At 42.8% G+C, this 17,705-nt stretch overlaps 1 protein-coding gene across 16 annotated transcripts in view; it reads right to left on the reverse strand.

Annotated features, from left to right (window-relative positions):
* Positions 1–363: 363 nt before the first annotated feature.
* Positions 364–17,705, reverse strand: part of ANKS1B (ankyrin repeat and sterile alpha motif domain containing 1B) — a 1,063,758-nt gene continuing 1,046,416 nt past the window's right edge. For 11 of the 16 annotated variants that reach the window (XM_027071022.2, XM_053226641.1, XM_053226640.1 and 8 more), the window contains 2 exons: positions 12,636–12,803; positions 364–1,618 (listed from right to left, as the gene is read on the reverse strand). In XM_027071022.2, coding sequence (XP_026926823.1) covers positions 1,508–1,618; positions 12,636–12,803 — 279 coding nt within the window. In that variant the 3' untranslated portion in view covers positions 364–1,507. Of the gene's footprint in view, positions 1,635–12,635; positions 12,804–17,705 lie in introns of all 16 variants that reach the window. The other 5 variants (XM_027071024.2, XM_027071020.2, XM_027071017.2 and 2 more) reach the window with 2 other exon arrangements.

Here is a 17,705-nt window from a genome sequence, read left to right on the forward strand (position 1 = left end):
CAAGTAATTTAATATTGTATTAAAATTCTTCAACACTGAACTAAATCCATATACATTTGTCAGTTTGAAACAAAATTTAGTTATCCTTCTTTAAAACTCACCAACTGATGAATAACTGATAAGCCTCAAGTTTAAAATAATATTGGTTAATAAAAAAAACATTAAGACAATCCCACAATTTATCAATATCGCTATAATGAACTTCAAAATGATTCACAATATGATCAGTTAGAACAATATACGTTAAAATGTTATTTTTTTCTATAATGATATTGGTACTGTTTATATAATTTGATTCTACATAAATATACATTATGGTATCATACAAATACTCCACAGAGACATTAAAAAAATTAAAATACCTTAAAGAAATGTAAGTAAATTTTATTTAATCAAATAGTAAGCAAACATTTATTTCAAGAAAAGAGTTTTATTACTTTGGAATCTCTTTTTTTTTTTTTTGTATTTTTTCTAGAAAAATTTTTGCAATAGAATTTTATTAACACCTTTCTCAAACAAGGTTTCCATGACAGAAATCTTGACAGCAGGAGCCCTAGATTTTTTTTTTTTTAACGTTTTCTTTAAAACACTGTGAAGGTTAAAAAAAAAAAAAAACAATCTTTGCAGCTTATGGCTGCATCAGCACTTTCGGTTGGATGCCAGTCTGCTTGCCCTAATCTCCTGCTCTGGGGAGCGTCATCAGTACTTTGCCACACCCAAGCCAGTCCTCTCAGTGGTAGCAGTAAAAATTTAGTCATTTGAAATGAAACCAGAAACATCCCTCACAACTAACCTACTTTTCTTATCAGTGCATTAATGAAACATTCTTTTAATAAAAATATTTAATACAAGACACATTTTTCTGTGCATAATAAATTCCTGTTTTGAATCATTCTTAAATTTTGAATCAATCCATAGATGTAAAGTTTTTCTTTATCTGACATGGTTTATTACATATAAAATCCACAAATATAGAAATTGGGAAACAGGATTTCCTGGCAATCATGGGGGTGGTTTTTGTCCTTATGCATGAAATGATGCTCAGTGATATGATTTTACAGGTGTTTTATGGGGGTAATTCTGTTCTGATTCTACCTTTAAAACTGCTGACTGAAAAATCCAAGATTTTTATACTTTTAGGCAGTATTAGAGATCCCCTGTACTTTTTTTTTTAAAGGTATTATCCCCAAATTCAGCAAAGCAGTGTTGGGGGCAGAGTCATTAGAAATACCTTGGGTGGTGGTAGGGAGGGGAGTCGGGAGAGTCAGCAAAAAACCTCAACTCGTGCCTCTCAGGGGTTACGGCTGGAAAGTCTTGGTTGCACACTTTCTGTTACTGGTGCAGAAAGAACATCCCCAGGAATGGCCAGCGGCCTTTCGCCCGTGACAAGGCCACACAAACAGAGCAGTCTTCCTCCTGGGCTGGGTGGAAACGGAGGCGCGAAGGGAAGCCTGCTCCGGGACTGCTCAGCGTGCAAGGCACCGCGAGGACAGGAGGATGGTGAGTATCAGAAAATTGTGGTTTCATACTTGGTATTAATTCCTCTCTTGGCTTCTTGTCCTGGCTCCACAATCCACGGCAGATTGGCCAGAGTCTTTTGTTCAGAGGGGTCGATCTGCTTTAAAACAGAAAGGCTGATGCCTGTTATACGGTACCTGTACTCGGGTGCAAACATGCTTCTTAAAACTTTTTGGAAACCAATGCTATGCTCTGACAGGACTGCAGGGATATTGATACATGAGAATCTTGTGTTTGTCCTTTTAATACACATTTATTGTATAAGGACTATATGCAAGGCACTCAAGGGGTGGATGGTGAATGAGACTCAGCCTTTGCTCTTGAAGGCACACAGATGGAGAGCAAACACAGAATTCTGCACTTCAGTACTGAGAAGGGGGAAGGAGGAAGAGAGGGTGCTCTGTGGTCAAGGAGCCAGGGGACTTCCTGGAAGAGGTGAACCAGGTTATGTCACTCCCCACCTCTCAAGCCTACAGTGGTTTCCATCACAAAGTAAACCCTAAGTCCTTCAGGTGAAGCCCAGCCACTCTGGCTTTGCTTCTCCCTGCATGCCAAGCCTACACCCAGGGCCTTTACTCACATCATCTGCTCTGCAGGAATGCCTTTCTCCAGACACCTGCATGTCTTATACCCTAATGTCATTCAGGTTGCAGCTCGAACACCACCTCCTCACCTGTTCACCCCATACAAAATAGCATCCTAACTTTTCTGCTCTTTTCTTCTGCTCTTTTCTTTATAATCCTTGTGCCACTTACATTATCTCATGTTCATTAGTTCATCCTACACTGCAGTGTAGGATTTTGTTTTGTCACTGTTTCCCCCAAACTTAGAAAAGCTCCTGGCAACCCAGTAAATAATAGTGGGCACACAATACATACTTATTGGATATTATAAAATAATGAGGTAATATCTGAACAGCTGGAGGATGAGCAAGAGTTTGCCTGGCAAGGGGGCAGGGAGAGGGGGAATAGCATGTGCAAAACCCCTGAGGCAAGGAGAAAGAGCTGGTTGAGAGCTTGCAGTTTGCAGAGTGGGAGACTGGAGGGTAAATAGGTAAGCAGGGCCAAGTTAGGCTGAGCCTTGACCAAACTGAACTGAGCTGTAAAACAGTTAAAACCATTTTAGCCCCTGTGCATACAAAGTCAAAAAAGGCCACTCGTGGGTGAGGCTTGAGCTGTATGCTCTTAGGCAGGGCTTTCGCAGGGAGTTCTTCCCCACATTGCTGCCTCATCTTTTCCACATCTGCCCTGGCCCTGGCTATGTGTTCGGCTCAGGAGTGCTGGAGCAAGGTAGCCTGGGAAGGCCTCATTTCTCTTGCATTGTGAACTTTCGTGCCTGCTGGAAGGCTGTGGGATCCATGCCCTTTGGCTGCCTTCCAGCATGATTTGATTGTATCTCCACAAAGCTGTGGGGAGGACTTCACATGTTCTTAGGAATCGTGGAATATTTTTGAGTAATAAACAAATAGACCTGAGGGAGATGGAACATGGACACCAGCTGAGGGGGATGGGATGCTGAGGCAGTTAAAGAACATCAGTATTATTCACTGTATATTTTCATCATTTCTCAGTGAAGGGTTTTAGATGCATATTCTATGAGCCCCCATGGCATCCATCCCAGTTGTGCTCTCTTGGAAGAAGTCTTTGGGGACCAGAGTAAAGTCTGATGGAGGCACCTGCCTTGAACAGATTTATCCAGCCCATGTGAGAATGAATTACAACAGTCTAAGAGATAATCCAAAAAATATTCTGAAAACTGGACATTTAATTTACAGTTCTGTGGGGGAAGATAGATTATGAACAAATCTCCATCAATAAATACTACACAGAATTAAAAGCAGGTATATGCTTGAGTGTGCCTGGGCATCTACCTCAGATTGGGCGGCCCAGGAAAAGCTTCATGTAGTGGAGACCTGAATGACAAGTGGGAGTCAGCTATGCAGAAAATATGGGGGATACTATGCCAGGTGGAATGAACAGGTAGCACAAAGGTCTTGGGTAGGAGTGAGCTTTGGTCTGTTTGAGGAATAGGAAGGCCTGAGCATCATAGAGAAGTGTGGTGGGAATTAGCTTTTGGAACTTGGGGCAGTGGTGCCATGATCTGATGTGTTTTTTAGGATCACTCTGGTTGCATGGAGAAGAGAGACTGTTAGGACATGTACTGCAGTAGTTCTGGAGAGCAGTGGTGGTAGCCTGGATGAGAAGAGTGAGGAAATGGAGAGGAGTGGACTGATCTGTGTTTTAAGGGTTGAGTGGATGGAACCTGCTCATGGTTGTACATGGTGGTGAGAGGAAGACAGGAATTAAGGATGACCTCTGGATTTATGGCTTAAACAATATGGTAAATGGTTATGCCATTTACCGAGCTGGGAAAGATTGAGAGTGTAAACAGCTTTAAGGGGAAAATCAAGAATTTTATTCCAGGGACTTCCAGGGAAGATGGTGGCCGAGGAGAATCCTAGGCTCAACTCATCCCATGGATACACCTGGATAATACCCACATCAGTGTAAATAACCCAGAAATGATCTATAGACTGGCAGAACAGACTTTTCACGGCTAAATGTAGGAAAGAGGCCACACTGAAGAAGGGAGGAAAGGCAGAGATGCAGTTGGAAGCCAAATGGGCCTGTGGTACCTGAGGGAGGGATGCTGTGGGCCCAGAGGGGAGAGGAGCAGATCTACACCAGGCACAGGGCACCTGCCCTGGGGAAGATGAATTCCCATAACATCTGGGTTTGAAAACCAGAGGGGCTTAACACACCTCTAACTTTGAAAATCAGTGAACCGGAGACTGATAGGAAACTAAGTCTCTGCCCTTAAAGAGACAGCATAACAAATAGCCCCACCAAGATACAGCATAGAAGCAGCAGTTTGAAAAATGCCTGTAGTATACGGAAGGGAGGGAGATTTATTTACTAATCTCTGAGCATGTGCTAGAGACGCAGAGATCTTTGGGAGACTTCTCTAAGAACAAACGAACTGGCAGGCACCATTTCCTTCCCCCAACCCCCAGCCTACATACAGGTATACCCGTGTGAACCAGTGCAGCACTCTATCTAGCTTGCTAACAGCATGCCCTGCCCCATAGCCTCCTGTAGACCCACCTCCCAACCTGGCCTTGTTGAGTGCATCCAAAGCAATGCCACAAGCATGGCAGTATGCAAGCAGGCCTGACAGGGGTCAGCACCACTGCAAAGCAACTCCTGCCCTGGGGAGAGGGGAAGAAAACCACACACAGCAGTCTGTGGCCCCAGGAGTGTGCTGGGAATATTTAGTCTGACTATAGGCCCCATCCCCCCAAAAAAACTTCTCAGGAGACAACACAGAGTGCCTTGCAGTGTGGTGCTCCTGTAGCTCTGGAAAATACCTGGTCTATTCCAACTTAAGCCCAAGGCAGCCCAGACTAACCCCCTAACACAGGGGACCAAACCCTGCCCACAGCAGGCAAAGAGCCATAGCAGACAACTGGACTGAAGGCAAAAACAGCTCAGCCAGAACAGTGAGACACATGCAACAGAGAGAGGAGACACCCCAGAAGTGCCAGATTCTGGTGAACAGGGGACACTACACTGTAGGGCACTATAGGACCTCTTCTTGTTAGGGTCACTACTTTCAAGAGCAGAAGACATAACTGACTTTCCTAATAGAAATACGACACACAAAGGCAAAATGAAGAGACAGAGGAGTAGGTCCCAAATGAACTAATAGGACAAAGTTACAGAAAAATAGCTAAAATCTTGGAGATAAGTAATATGCCTGATTAATACTTTAAAGTAAAGGTCATAAAGATACTGGACTTAAGAGTAGAGGACCTCAGGGGCACCTGGGAAGCTCAGTCGGTTGAGCATCCGACTTTGGCTCAGGTCATGATCTCACAGTTTGTGGGTTCAAGCCCCGCATGAGGCTCTGTGCTGACAGCTTGCTCAGAACCTGCAGCCTGCTTCAGATTCTGTGTCTCCTTCTCTCTCTCTCTGCCCCTCCCCTGTTCATGCTCTGTCTCTCTCTCTGAAAAATAAATAAAAGTTTAAAAAAAAAAAAGAGGAGAGAACCTGAGACCCTCAACAAAGATAGACAACATAAAAAAACCAGAGAGATGAGGAACGCAATTAGAAATTAAAATTACATTAGAGGGAACAGACTAAAGGAAGCAGAAGAATGGATGTGTGACCTGGAAGACAGAGTAATGGAAAGCAATCAAGCTGAACAGGAGAAAGAAAAGAGCTTAATAAAAAATGAGAGTAGATTAAGGGAACTCAGTGAGACCATCCAGTGTAATAACACTGCATTATAGGGATCCCAGGAAGAGGAGAGAGAGAAAAAGGGGCAGAAAACTTATTGGAAGAAATAATAGCTTAAAGCTTGGCCAATATCGAGAATGAAATAGAAATCTAGATCCAGGAGACACAGAGCACCCCCGACTAAACCCAAGGAGGGCCACACCAAAACACACAGTAATTAAAATAGCAAAAAGTAGTGATAGAGAATTTTTAAAGCAGCAAGAGAAAGGAATACAGCTACATACAAAGGAAGCCCCATAAGGCTATCAGCTGGTATTTCAGCAGAAACTTTTCAGGCCAGAAGGGAGTGGCATGACATATTCAAAGTGCTGAAAGAAGAAAAAAGCCCGCAACCAAGAGTACTCTAATCGCAAGGCTATCATTCAGAATTGAAAGACAGAGATAGAGTTCCCACAGGCAAAAGTTAAAGGAATTCATGATCACGGGGCACCTGGGTGGCTCAGTCAATTGAGCATCCGACTTCAGCTCAGGTCATGATCTCCTTGGGCTCTGTGCCGAAAGCTTGGAGCCTGGAGCCTGCTTCCGATTCTGTGTCTCCCTCTCTCTGCCCCTTCCCCGCTCATGCTCTGTCTCTCAAAGATGAATAAACGTTAAAAAAAAAAAATTTTTTTTTTTAAGGAATTCATGATAATGAGGCGCCTGGGTGGCTCAGTCGGTTGAGCATCCAACTTTGGCTCAGGTCATGATCTCGCAGTTCGTGAGTTCAGGCCCCAAGTTGGGCTCTGTGCTGACAGCTCAGAGCCTGGAGCCTGCTTCCGATTCTGTGTCTCCCTCTTTCTGCCCCTTCCCCACTCATGCTCTGTCTCTGTCTCTCAAAGATGAATAAACGTTAAAAAAAAATTTTTTTTAAAAAAAGGAATTCATGATCACTAAACCAGCCCTATAAGAAATGTTAAAGGGGGGGGCGCCTGGGTGGCTCAGTCGGTTAAGCGGCTGACTTCGGCTCGGGTCATGATCTCGCGGTCCGTGAGTTCGAGCCCCGCGTCAGGCTCTGTGCTGACAGCTCAGAGCCTGGAGCCTGTTTCGGAATCTGTGTCTCCCTCTCCCTGACCCTCCCCCGTTCATGCTTTGTCTCTCTCTGTCTCAAAAATAAATAAACGTTAAAAAAAAAATTAAAAAAAAAAAAAGAAATGTTAAAGGAGACTCTGAGTAGAAAGTAAAATTTTACTCCTTTAGGAGTAAAAATTTCCTACCTTTATTTTTTTTATTTTTTAAAGTTTATTTATTTTGAGAGAGAACATGCATGAGCAGGGGAGGGACAGAGAGAAGGGGAGAGAGAGAATCCCAACCAGACTCTGCACTGTCTGTATGGAGCCCAAAAATGTGGGGTTCCATCTCATGAACCGTAAGATCATGACCTGAGCCAAAATCAAGAGTTGGAAGCTTAACCGACTGAGCCACCCAGGCACCCCAGATTTTACTGCTTTTAGAATGGGTTCAAACTTAAGTACCCATCTACTTAATATAGACTGCTATATGCACAGGATATTATATACAAACCTTATGGTAGCCACAAATCAAAAGCTGGTAATAGATATCCAAAAAATAAAGAGAAAAGAATCTAAGTATATCACTAAAGAAAGCCAGCAAACCATGAGACAAGAGAGCAAGAGAAGAAAGGAAAAGAGAAGAACTACAAAAACAACAGGTAACAAAATGGCAATAAGTACATACCTATCAATAATTACTTTGAATGTAAACGGACTAACTGCTCCAATCAAAAAACATAGGGTGGTGGAATGGATAAAAAAACAAGACCCATCTATATGCTGCCTACAAAAGACTCATTTTAGACCTAAAGACACATGAGATTGAAAGGGAAGTGATGGAAAAGCATTTATCATGCAAATGGAAGTGAAAAGAAAGCTGAGGTGGCAATACTTATATCAGACAAATTAGACTCAAAACATACTGTAACAAGAGACAAAGAAGGACACTATATAATCATAAAGGGAACACTCCAACAAGAAGATATAACAATTGTAAATATTTATGCACCCAACATGGAAGCACCCAAAAACATAAAAGCTCATAACAGACATAAAGGACATAATGATAGTAATACAATAGTAGTAGGGGACTTTAATGCTTCACTTACATCAATGGATGGTTCACCCAAACAAAATCAATAAGGAAACGGTTTTACTAGATGGACTTAACAGATATATACAGAACATTCCATCCTAAAACAGCAGAATACACATTCTTTTCAAGTGCACATGAACATTTTCCAGAATAGATCATATTAGGCCACAAGATAAGTCTTAACAAATTAAAAAATACTGAAGTCATACCATGCATCTTCTCCAACCACAGCACTATGAAACTAGAAATCAACCACAAGAAAAAAAGTCTGGAAAGAACACAAATATGTGGAGGTTAAATAACATGGTATTAAATAATGAATGGGTCAATCAAGAAGTCAAAGAGGAAATAAAAAAATACATATGAAAATGAAAATACAGTGGTTCTAAATCTTCGGGATGCACCAAAAGCTGTTCTAAGAGGGAAGTTTATAGCAATACAGACCTAACTCAAGAGGCAAGAAAAATTTCAACTAAACAATGTAACCTTACACCTAAAGGAGCTTGAAAAAGAACAAACAAAACCTAAAACCAGTAGCAGGAAGGAAATAATAAAGAGAGCAGAAATAAATGAGATAGAAAATTAACACACCAACAGAGCAGATGAATAAAACCAGGAGCTAGTTCTTTGAAAAGATCAAGAAAATTGATAAGCCTCTAGCCAGACACATCAAAAATAAAAAATAAGAGGACTCAAAATAAAAAATGAAAGAGGAGAAATAACAATGGATACCACAGAGATAAACAAGAATTATAAAAGAATATTATGAAAAACTATATGCCAACAAAATTATATGCCAACCTAGAAGAAATTGATAAATTCCTAGAAACATATAATCTCCCAAAACTGAATCAGGAAGAAACAGAAAATTTGAACAGACCAATTACCACCAATGAAATTGAATCAGTAATCAAAAAACTCCCAACAAAGTCCAGTACCAGACACCTTCACAGGTGAATTCTACCAAACATTTAAAGAAGAATTAGTTACCAATTCTTCTTAAACCTTTCTGAAGAATAGAAGAGGAAGGAAAGTTTCCAAATCCATTCTCTGAAACCTGCATTATGCTGATCCCAAAACCAAAAGACACTATAAAAAAAGAGACCTACAGGCCAATATAATGAACATTGATAAAAAAGTCGAGAACAAGATATTGGCAAACTGAATTCAATAATACATTTAAAAAAATCACTCACCACAATCAAGTGGTACTTTTTCCCCCGGGATGCAAGGATGTTTCAATGTTTGTATATCAATCAACATGATACATTACATCAACAAGAGAAAGGATAAAAACCATATGATCATCTCAACAGATGCAGAAAAAGCATCTAACAAAGTGCAAAATCAATATTCATTATAAAAACTCTGAACAATGTAGGTTTTCGAGGGAATATACCTCAACAAAATAAAGGCCATACATGAAAAACCCACAGCTAACATCATACTCAATGTTGAAAAACAGAGCTATTACCCTAAGATGAGGAATGATAAGCATGTCCACTCTCACCACTTTTATTCCAGTACTGGAAGTCTTAGCCTCAGAGCAATCAGACAAGAAAGAGAAATGAAAGGCATCCAAGTTGGTATGGAAGAAGTAACACTCATTTTTTGCAGATGACATTATACCATGTATAGAAAACCCTAAAGGCTCCACCAAAAAACTAGAACTAATAAAATCCATATACAAAAAACCACTGCGTTTCTATACACTAATAATGAAGTAGCAGAAAGATAAATTAAGAAAACACCCCCACTTAAAATTGCACCAAAAATAATAAAATACCTAATAATAAACTTAGCCAAGTAGGTGAAAGATCTATACCTTGAACTATAAAACACTAATGAAAGAAATTGAAGATGACATAAACAAATGGCAAGGTACTCCATGCTCACAGACTGGGAGTTTACACTGCCTAAAATAATCTGTAGATTTAATGCAATCTCTATCAAAATGCCAAGAGCATTTTTCACAGAACTAGAAGAAATAATCCTAAAATTTCTATGGAACCAAAAAAGACCCTGAATAGCCAAAGCAATCTTGAAAAAGAACAAAACTGGAGGTATCACAATCCCAAATTTCAAGGTATACTACAAAGCTGTAGTAATCAAAACAGTATGGTACTGGCACAAACAGAGATACATAGATCAATGGAACAGAAGAGGGAGACTATAAATAAACCCATGATATGATCTATTAATCTTCAATAAAGGAAGCAAGAATATGCAATGTGGAAAAGAATCTCTTCAAAAAATGGTGCTGCAAAAACTGGACAGCTACATGCAAAAGAATCAAAGTGGCCCACTTTCTTATATATACACAAAAATAAAGTCAAAATGGATTAAAGACATAGATGTGAGACCTGAAACCATAAAAATCCTAGAAGAGAGCACAGGCAGTAATTCTCTGACAGCAGCCAGAGCAGTATTTTTCTAGATGTCTCCTGAGGCAAGAGAAACAAAAGCATAAATATACTATTGGGGGTATATAAAAATAAAAACCTTCTGCATAGCAAAGAAAACAATTCACAAAATTAAAAGGCAACCTACTGAATGGGAAAAGATATTTGCAAATGACATATCTGATAAGGGGTTAGTGTCCAAAATATATAAAGAACTTACACAACTCGACACAAAACAACCAAAAATACAATTTAAAATGGGCAGAAAACATGAACAGACATTTCTTCAAAGAAGACATGATGGCCAACAGACACATGAAAAGATACATGCACCCCTATATATATTGCAGCATTACTTACAGTAGCCAAATTATGGAAGCAACCCAAGTGTCCACTGATGGATGAATGAATAAAGAAAAAGTGGTATATATACACAGTGGGATATTAGTCATAAAAAATAATGAAATCTTGCTATTTGCAACAACATAGATAGATCTAAAGGGTAGAGGGGCGCCTGGGTGTCTCAGTCGGTTGAGCATCCTACTTCGGCTCAGGTCATGATCTCACAGTTCGTGAGTTTGAGCCCCGCGTCAGGCTCTGTGCTGACAGCTTGGAGTCTGGAGCCTGCTTCGGATTCTGTGTCTCCCTCTCTCTCTGCCCCTCCCCTGCTCACACCCTGTCTCCTAAAAATAAACACTAATAAATAAATAAATTGTATAAAGTTAAGTGAAATAAGTCAGAGAAATACAAATACCATATGATTTCACTCGTGGAATTTAAGAAACAAAACAAATGAACAAAGAAAAAAACCAGACTCTTAACTATAGAGAACAAACTGATGGCTGCCAGAGGGGCAGTTGGATTGGGGGGGGGGGGGGAGATGGGGAGAATAGGTGAAGGGAATGATTAGGAGTATTTGAATGAGCACTGAGTAGTGTACAGAATTGTTGAATCACTACACTATACTCCTGAAACTAATATAACACTGTATGTTAATTATACTGGAATTAAAATGAAAATAATTATTTCTGGACATGCTAAGTTTCAGATGTCTGTTACATATTAAAGAAGAAATTGAACATACAAATCTGGATTTGTGGGAGTGCATCAGGATTGGGAGCCAGTGGGGCTGGGTAGGTGCAGAGGTAGGGAGAACATGGTGTGTGTGTGTGTGTGTGTGTGTGTGTGTGTGTGTGTGTGTGTGTGTGTGTTTTGACCATGGTGTTTGAAGGGAAGATTTTCAGAGGACATGCAGTAACTGGTGATGTTCAGATGAAGGATAAGCATGGGAGCTAATGGCTGGGGTGGAGTGGCAGTGAGCCCTCAAGGAGAGAGGCCAGATGTTGGAGGGATTGTCTCCATGGATGCTGAAGCTGCCAAGAATGGTGACAGGAGTAGAGGCCCAAAAGAAGATTGTAAACAAGAAGCCACATGGTCACAAAGGGAGGAGCTTCAAGATTCTACACTTTCCCTGTGACCCCTTGGGCAGAGATGGTAGGGAGAAGAGAGTTAGAGGGATAATATGGATATGAGAGCAGGGCATCTGGGGGCGCCTGCCTGCCCCATGCCACAGAGTTGCTAGGATGCCATAAGGCAGCTGGAGCAGAAGCCAGATGGGAGGCTGGTTGGGAATGCTCCAGCTTCTGGGTATTGCTACTACCAGCGGAGGTCGCTTTGAAGTCATGAAAAGTCTGTTAGGACAGGATGTCTACAGAGCTTGTGGGAGGGAGGGGGAGGAAATTCCTGGAGGAAGGCAGAGGACGAGGAGGAAGGAGGGGCTGCACCTTCTGAAGAGTCACCACTCTGTAGGAAGTCTCAGCTGCTGTGAGAAAGCCTGCCTAAAGCTGGCATCTAGGCCTCCAGTGAAGGGGAAGAGGGCTGCTCTGCTGTGATGCACGTACAGCCTGTGCACCTAGCTTCCTTTAGCTGGGTACCCAGGACACCTTGCTGTGAACCTCTGCCAACCTCTCCAAGGGCCAGTGGCTTGCAAGAGGCTCTGGCCCCTGTTGTGATGGTAGTGGAGCCTCAGGGAACATCATTCCCAAGCTTTACTGGACCTTTAGGAAAGGTTCGTCAAGGAAGCAGCAACACCCAGTACCCCCCTCACAGGGCTGCCACAGGTGACAGAGTGGAATTTTCTTGGGAGCCTCTAGGTTCAGGCAGACGGTCCCCCAAGACTTTGAAGGAACCAGGCTGGGAGGATGAAGGATGCATGCCAGGAAGAGGCCAAGGGAGACAGAAATGCAGGTCCCACACCACTCAGGGCCCACTTAGCAACCTCCTTTCCCTCTAGCTCAAGCTTTTCAGAACATCTGTTATCTTTTCTACTTACCACCGATTTGCGAATGCTGACACGGGGCTTGGGGATGGGTTTGGAGGGTTTGTTTTCAAAGCTTTCCGGAAGTGTAGAGGAATGCCCCCCTTTTCTTGCTTGTAGTGCAAGCTGGTAAGCGACTTCAAATGCCTGTCCCAGTGTTAGGATGATTTCGTAGGCTAAATTCTGCAAGAGTAAAGAGAAAGTGTTTATTAGGTTGTACTACAGGGTGGCCAAGTTGAGTGGCTGAGGAGCACTGTGGGAGGTGAACTAGCAAGGACCTTGAACTACTCTACCTATTGTGGCAGTGAGTCAGTGGAAATCTGTGAAAAACAGGAAACTCTAGGTCCAATTTGGAGTCTATATGTCATTAATCAGCAATGAGATGCCTCTCTTTCAGCCATGCTAAGGAGCCGACCCCCAACTTCACCCCACAGGGAGCAGGCCCCCACCCACTGGCCCCAGGAACCTACTCCATTCTGAGCCTCCTCATGGGCAGCTGGTTTGCTCCCAGGCCTTGGAAGATAAGGGGTTACTCTGGTCCTTCATCTTAGTTCTGGGAGCGCCTCAGCTGTGCCTGTGAGGACTAGCCCACACACTCCACAGGAGGTGTTTCTGAGAAGTTTGGGTCTTTTTACCTCAAACATCTGTGATTCAGTGAACATCTCTAAAGCACAATCAAAATCTAATTTAGGCGGAGGGGAGAGGCATTAGTCATGCTGGTGTGGCGTCTCACAGTTACAGCAGCCAGCATGCAAACAGAGCCAATTATCCATCTATTTCTTGAGGCGCTTGCTCTCCCTGTGGGTCCACTCCATATTTTATCATCAAATCAGCAAGAGACAGGAGACTGTGTCAGGCCTGAATGCCATGCCAAGCAGTGCCTGGGAGAAAGGTTCTTTTCGTCAGACCTTCAATCATTCCTTCAAGATGACTTCTAGCTTTCTTTTCTCTTCTCCCGATACGTATCTTCGATTTCTACCTTCTCTTCCCAGCACAGCTCCACCCCATCTTCTCTAAGAAAACATGATGTTGTGTGACCCCAAGGAGACAGGGTCTTGACAACACCCCTGAGGTCACAAGTGCACCGAAAAGGTAGATGCCTATCAGTCATAGAGAGCTTTCTTAAAATCACTGCACAAGCAGAGAGCAGGCATGGTTTGTCCCAAGTTTTCATTTCGATCAGTGTCCCTGGAATGTGTATTCATGGTTTCTCAAAACAGAAATGGCATTCTGCTTATGCTGCTTTTGCAACTGTGCCCACCTCTAGCCCCTCTAGTCAAGCACATGGAACAGCTCAATCCCCATGATTCTGGGGAGAACTGTTTGGGACTATTCCCACTTGAAGATGGTGAAGGAGATACAGGATCGCCTTCAGAGGCCATGTGAAAGAAGCCTGTGGATTTCTGGACAGACCAGGTTTCAGATCAATGCCAGACTGTTGTGGTCTTGGACCCAAGTAGGGAGAATGCCTCCGGGCTTGAAAACTGTTTTGACAGGAGCGGTGTCTTCTTCTTCGAGTGACATGTTATGAAATGATGGCCCCACAAGACAGACGTGTGCTTGCTGGAGACACTGAACCTCGCACAGCCAACTGAGCACTTCCTGCAATGAACACTGATCCCGTGTTTGCCTCCAAGGATGAGTCAGACTAGTAAATTAGCAGTGCACCAACAAATGATAGTGGAGGAGGGCTGGCAGACAGCTCCGGCCATCATTGTACAAAGAGGGCTGAACCCTTTGTCTGCCTACACTTGGCACTCATGTCATCGTCAGCCTTGCCTCCTTGTGTGCAGATGGGACCCCTCTGAAAGGCAGACTGGGGTTTCTGATTTCTGCAGTCTCCATGTGAAGTCACAGGCTCTTGGTCTTGTTCAGCACGACTGTGGAGATGGTTGATATCCATCTGTCAGGGCCATGTAGCACATATTCATGCTCTGGGTGGGCAAATGGACTAAGGGAAAGATGGCAGATTCAGCAGTTCTATAATGTTCAGCTTTTAGGTCCTGGAACAGTGGAGCTTAATGAGTGTGAATTCCTTTATCATTAACCTAAAAACAAATTCCTGAAAGTGAGATTTACTTAAAGCTCCAGTGTCTTCAAATCAAAGTTGAAGATGCTCATTTGAGCAAGTGAGATTTTTCACATGACTATTATGGGAAGCCTAAAGATTTTGAAAGGTACTGGGTTAGAAGCCCTGCCTTTTCATTTTTAATTAGTTCCTGGTGTTAGGAAACTGCTCAAATAAGACACACAGACCAGACTGTGCCAAATGGCCTCTCCTGATTTGGCTTGCATTCTCTTGACATCTTGCTTTTCATTTCATTTTAGAATGCTTTACTGAGTTATTCTCCTATGATTATGTAAAGAGTTGGACACTGTTACCTTTCCTATCTTTTCTATCACTTCAATGTTTGAGGTGGTGATTATGGAAGCCAAGAAGGGTCCATGGGCATGAGACAGAGGAGCAGTGGTTCTGATGGGGCTTCTGAATGCTGAGTGCCATGTTACTGACATACCAGGGCCCCTGAAGGGAACAGACACTCATCAGATGGGATCTGCAGACACATGTTTGAATGGAGAGGAAGGTTCATATCCCCTGCCTCTCCTTAGTAACATTCCCACTATTTAAATGGCAGAGGAGAGTTACTGTGGGAGTAGGAGTCTCTATTAGGACGAAGCCAGAATACTTCAGCATTCAGAATAATGCAGCCATTAATACTGCAATATCAGAAAGGCTTAGGTGGCCATCCCTTGCTTCCTCCTTCAAGCCAGGCTTGCCAACCCCAGCAATGCTGGCTGGCACTGAAGAGCCAGCGATGCTGCTCAAAACACCTGACAACCCAATTACTCTCTGTTTTCAATGTATTATTATCTTTGCAACTGTTGGGGAGGCCAGTGCCTGAAACTGTGCCTGGCATACCACAGGCACTCAGTAAATGCTTGCTGAATGAATGAATGAATATCCAAAGGACAAACCAGAGAAATAGCACTACTATAGTTACACTAAAGTTACACTATAATATGGTATTATTATAGGCAGCATAGCTACTATTAAGTGAGGACTTTACAGGTGTTAGGAATCAACTGTGCCAAGCACTAGATTTATCTCATTTAAGTATTATCACAGTTATTGCAAAATATCATTATCCTTATTTTACAGGTAAGGAAATTGAGGCTTAGAGAGGTTAAGTAACTTGCCTGACATCACAGAGCTAGAAAGTTACAGAGTTGTGATAGGAACCAATATTTGTGACTCAAAGCCCATATTCTTAACCCTACCCATGTGTGGTGGTTTGTCTCCAGAATGGCTGCCATCAGTTCCTCTCCTCTGTGTACATGCCATGACCTTCTCCTAAGAGGGTGAGTCTGTTTCTCTGCCTCCTTAAATCTAGATTGACTTTACTGATTTTCCCAACCAGCAGAATGTGGAAGAAGTCACACACAGGGGGACCTCTGAGATTCAGTCACGAGGAGCCTTACAGTTTCTACCCAGGCCTCTTGGAACATTTGCTCTGAGGGAAACTAGCCATGTGTAAAATATCTGACCACCCCCAGGTCAGCATGCTATGTGAATGTCCAAGCTGGTCAAAGGCAGAGGCTGCCTGGAAAGAAACAGCAGTTGCAGTCATCCCAGCCTAGCTTCCAGATACACAGTGAAGGAGTCATACTGGACATTCAATCCCTAGGAGATGCCACAGAGACAGGGCCCAAGACCCCAGACAGATGCCCCAATAGAGCTGTCCCATCCGAGTCACCTCAGTGGAGGCCCCAGATACTGCTAAGCAGAAGAGAAGAGCAGAACTACAGTATTCTGCCCAAATCCCTAACTCACAGAATCATAAACATAATGAAATGGATGTCCTCCTATGTCACTAAGTTTCGGAGTGGTTTGTTAAGCAGCAATAGATAACTGGAACACCACACAATGCTACAGAAGGCTGGTTCGATCCTCATTCAGGTAGCAGGAAGAGGAACTTCCAGCCTTGAGCTGGGATGAACAGTACGTAGTCATGGGGAGTTACTCCTGGAGCCACCTACCCTCAGCCCTGGCTGTGGAGAAGCTAGATGTAGGCACTAAGGTGTCCCTTCACACATGCTAGCCCAAACCACAGAGCGCTGGAATGTCCTTTTAAGTTGGCACAACGATGTCCTCATCTCTAGCCACTAACTCCCTTGAGCATAAATTCAAACTCCTTCAGTTTTACATTCACTACCTTACACCTTTCAAATGCTGTAACTTGGCTGGTCTCTGACCTTGGCTCTTTCTGCTCCTTCTAGCTTATTGGAAAATACCTGCCTTGGCTTTTCCAGCAGGAGTCTCTTTCCAGAATCATATTATGGCAATTGGCCTTGAGCCAATGATTACTGGGGAGAGCATGCTCTGAGCCTCATTTTTCTTAACATGCAGTACCTACCTTGCTGGATTGTTTAGAGAATCACTCATGATTACACTTATCCAATGACAATTCAGCCAACACTCATGATTTCTGTGTGCCATGCACATATGACATGCTTCACATGGACTATCTCATTGAATCCTGACAACAACTCTGTGGGCATTATTAATAACTTTGGGGTTATTATTATTCCTAATTACATGTGAGAGAATTAAGCTCAAAACAGTTAAATAACTTGGCCATGAAGCTAGCACCAGGCAGAACTGGGATTTGAATCCAGGTGTTGACAGGCTATGCTCTTGACCACTATACCTTAGAACTAGACTTAAGGTAAATGACTTCTGCAAACTGTTAAAAAGAAAAAGCATAAAAACATTAAATACAGAAGCTCCCGGGTGGTTGATGCATCTTGGCTGGGATGAGGGTACCTAAAGGTACACAATTTGCCTGGGTCTCAGGCCAGAACCAGGCAGCTTCCCGGCAAAGGATGTCCTTTGTGACTTAACACAATCCATCATCACAGGGATTCTCAACCAGTGGAAGTGTCCCTTTCATGATGAGGGATGCCAAGCAACACTCCCTCTCCAGCACAGGCTCTTTAGGATGAAGGCAGGGAATCCCAAGTCAATGGGGACAACCACCCCTAGGGAAACATCACAATCTCTAAACCCCTTCCTGTTTCTCCTGG

This window comes from Acinonyx jubatus, chromosome B4 (assembly GCF_027475565.1).
Source record: "Acinonyx jubatus isolate Ajub_Pintada_27869175 chromosome B4, VMU_Ajub_asm_v1.0, whole genome shotgun sequence".
Classification (NCBI taxonomy): Eukaryota; Metazoa; Chordata; class Mammalia; order Carnivora; family Felidae; genus Acinonyx; species Acinonyx jubatus.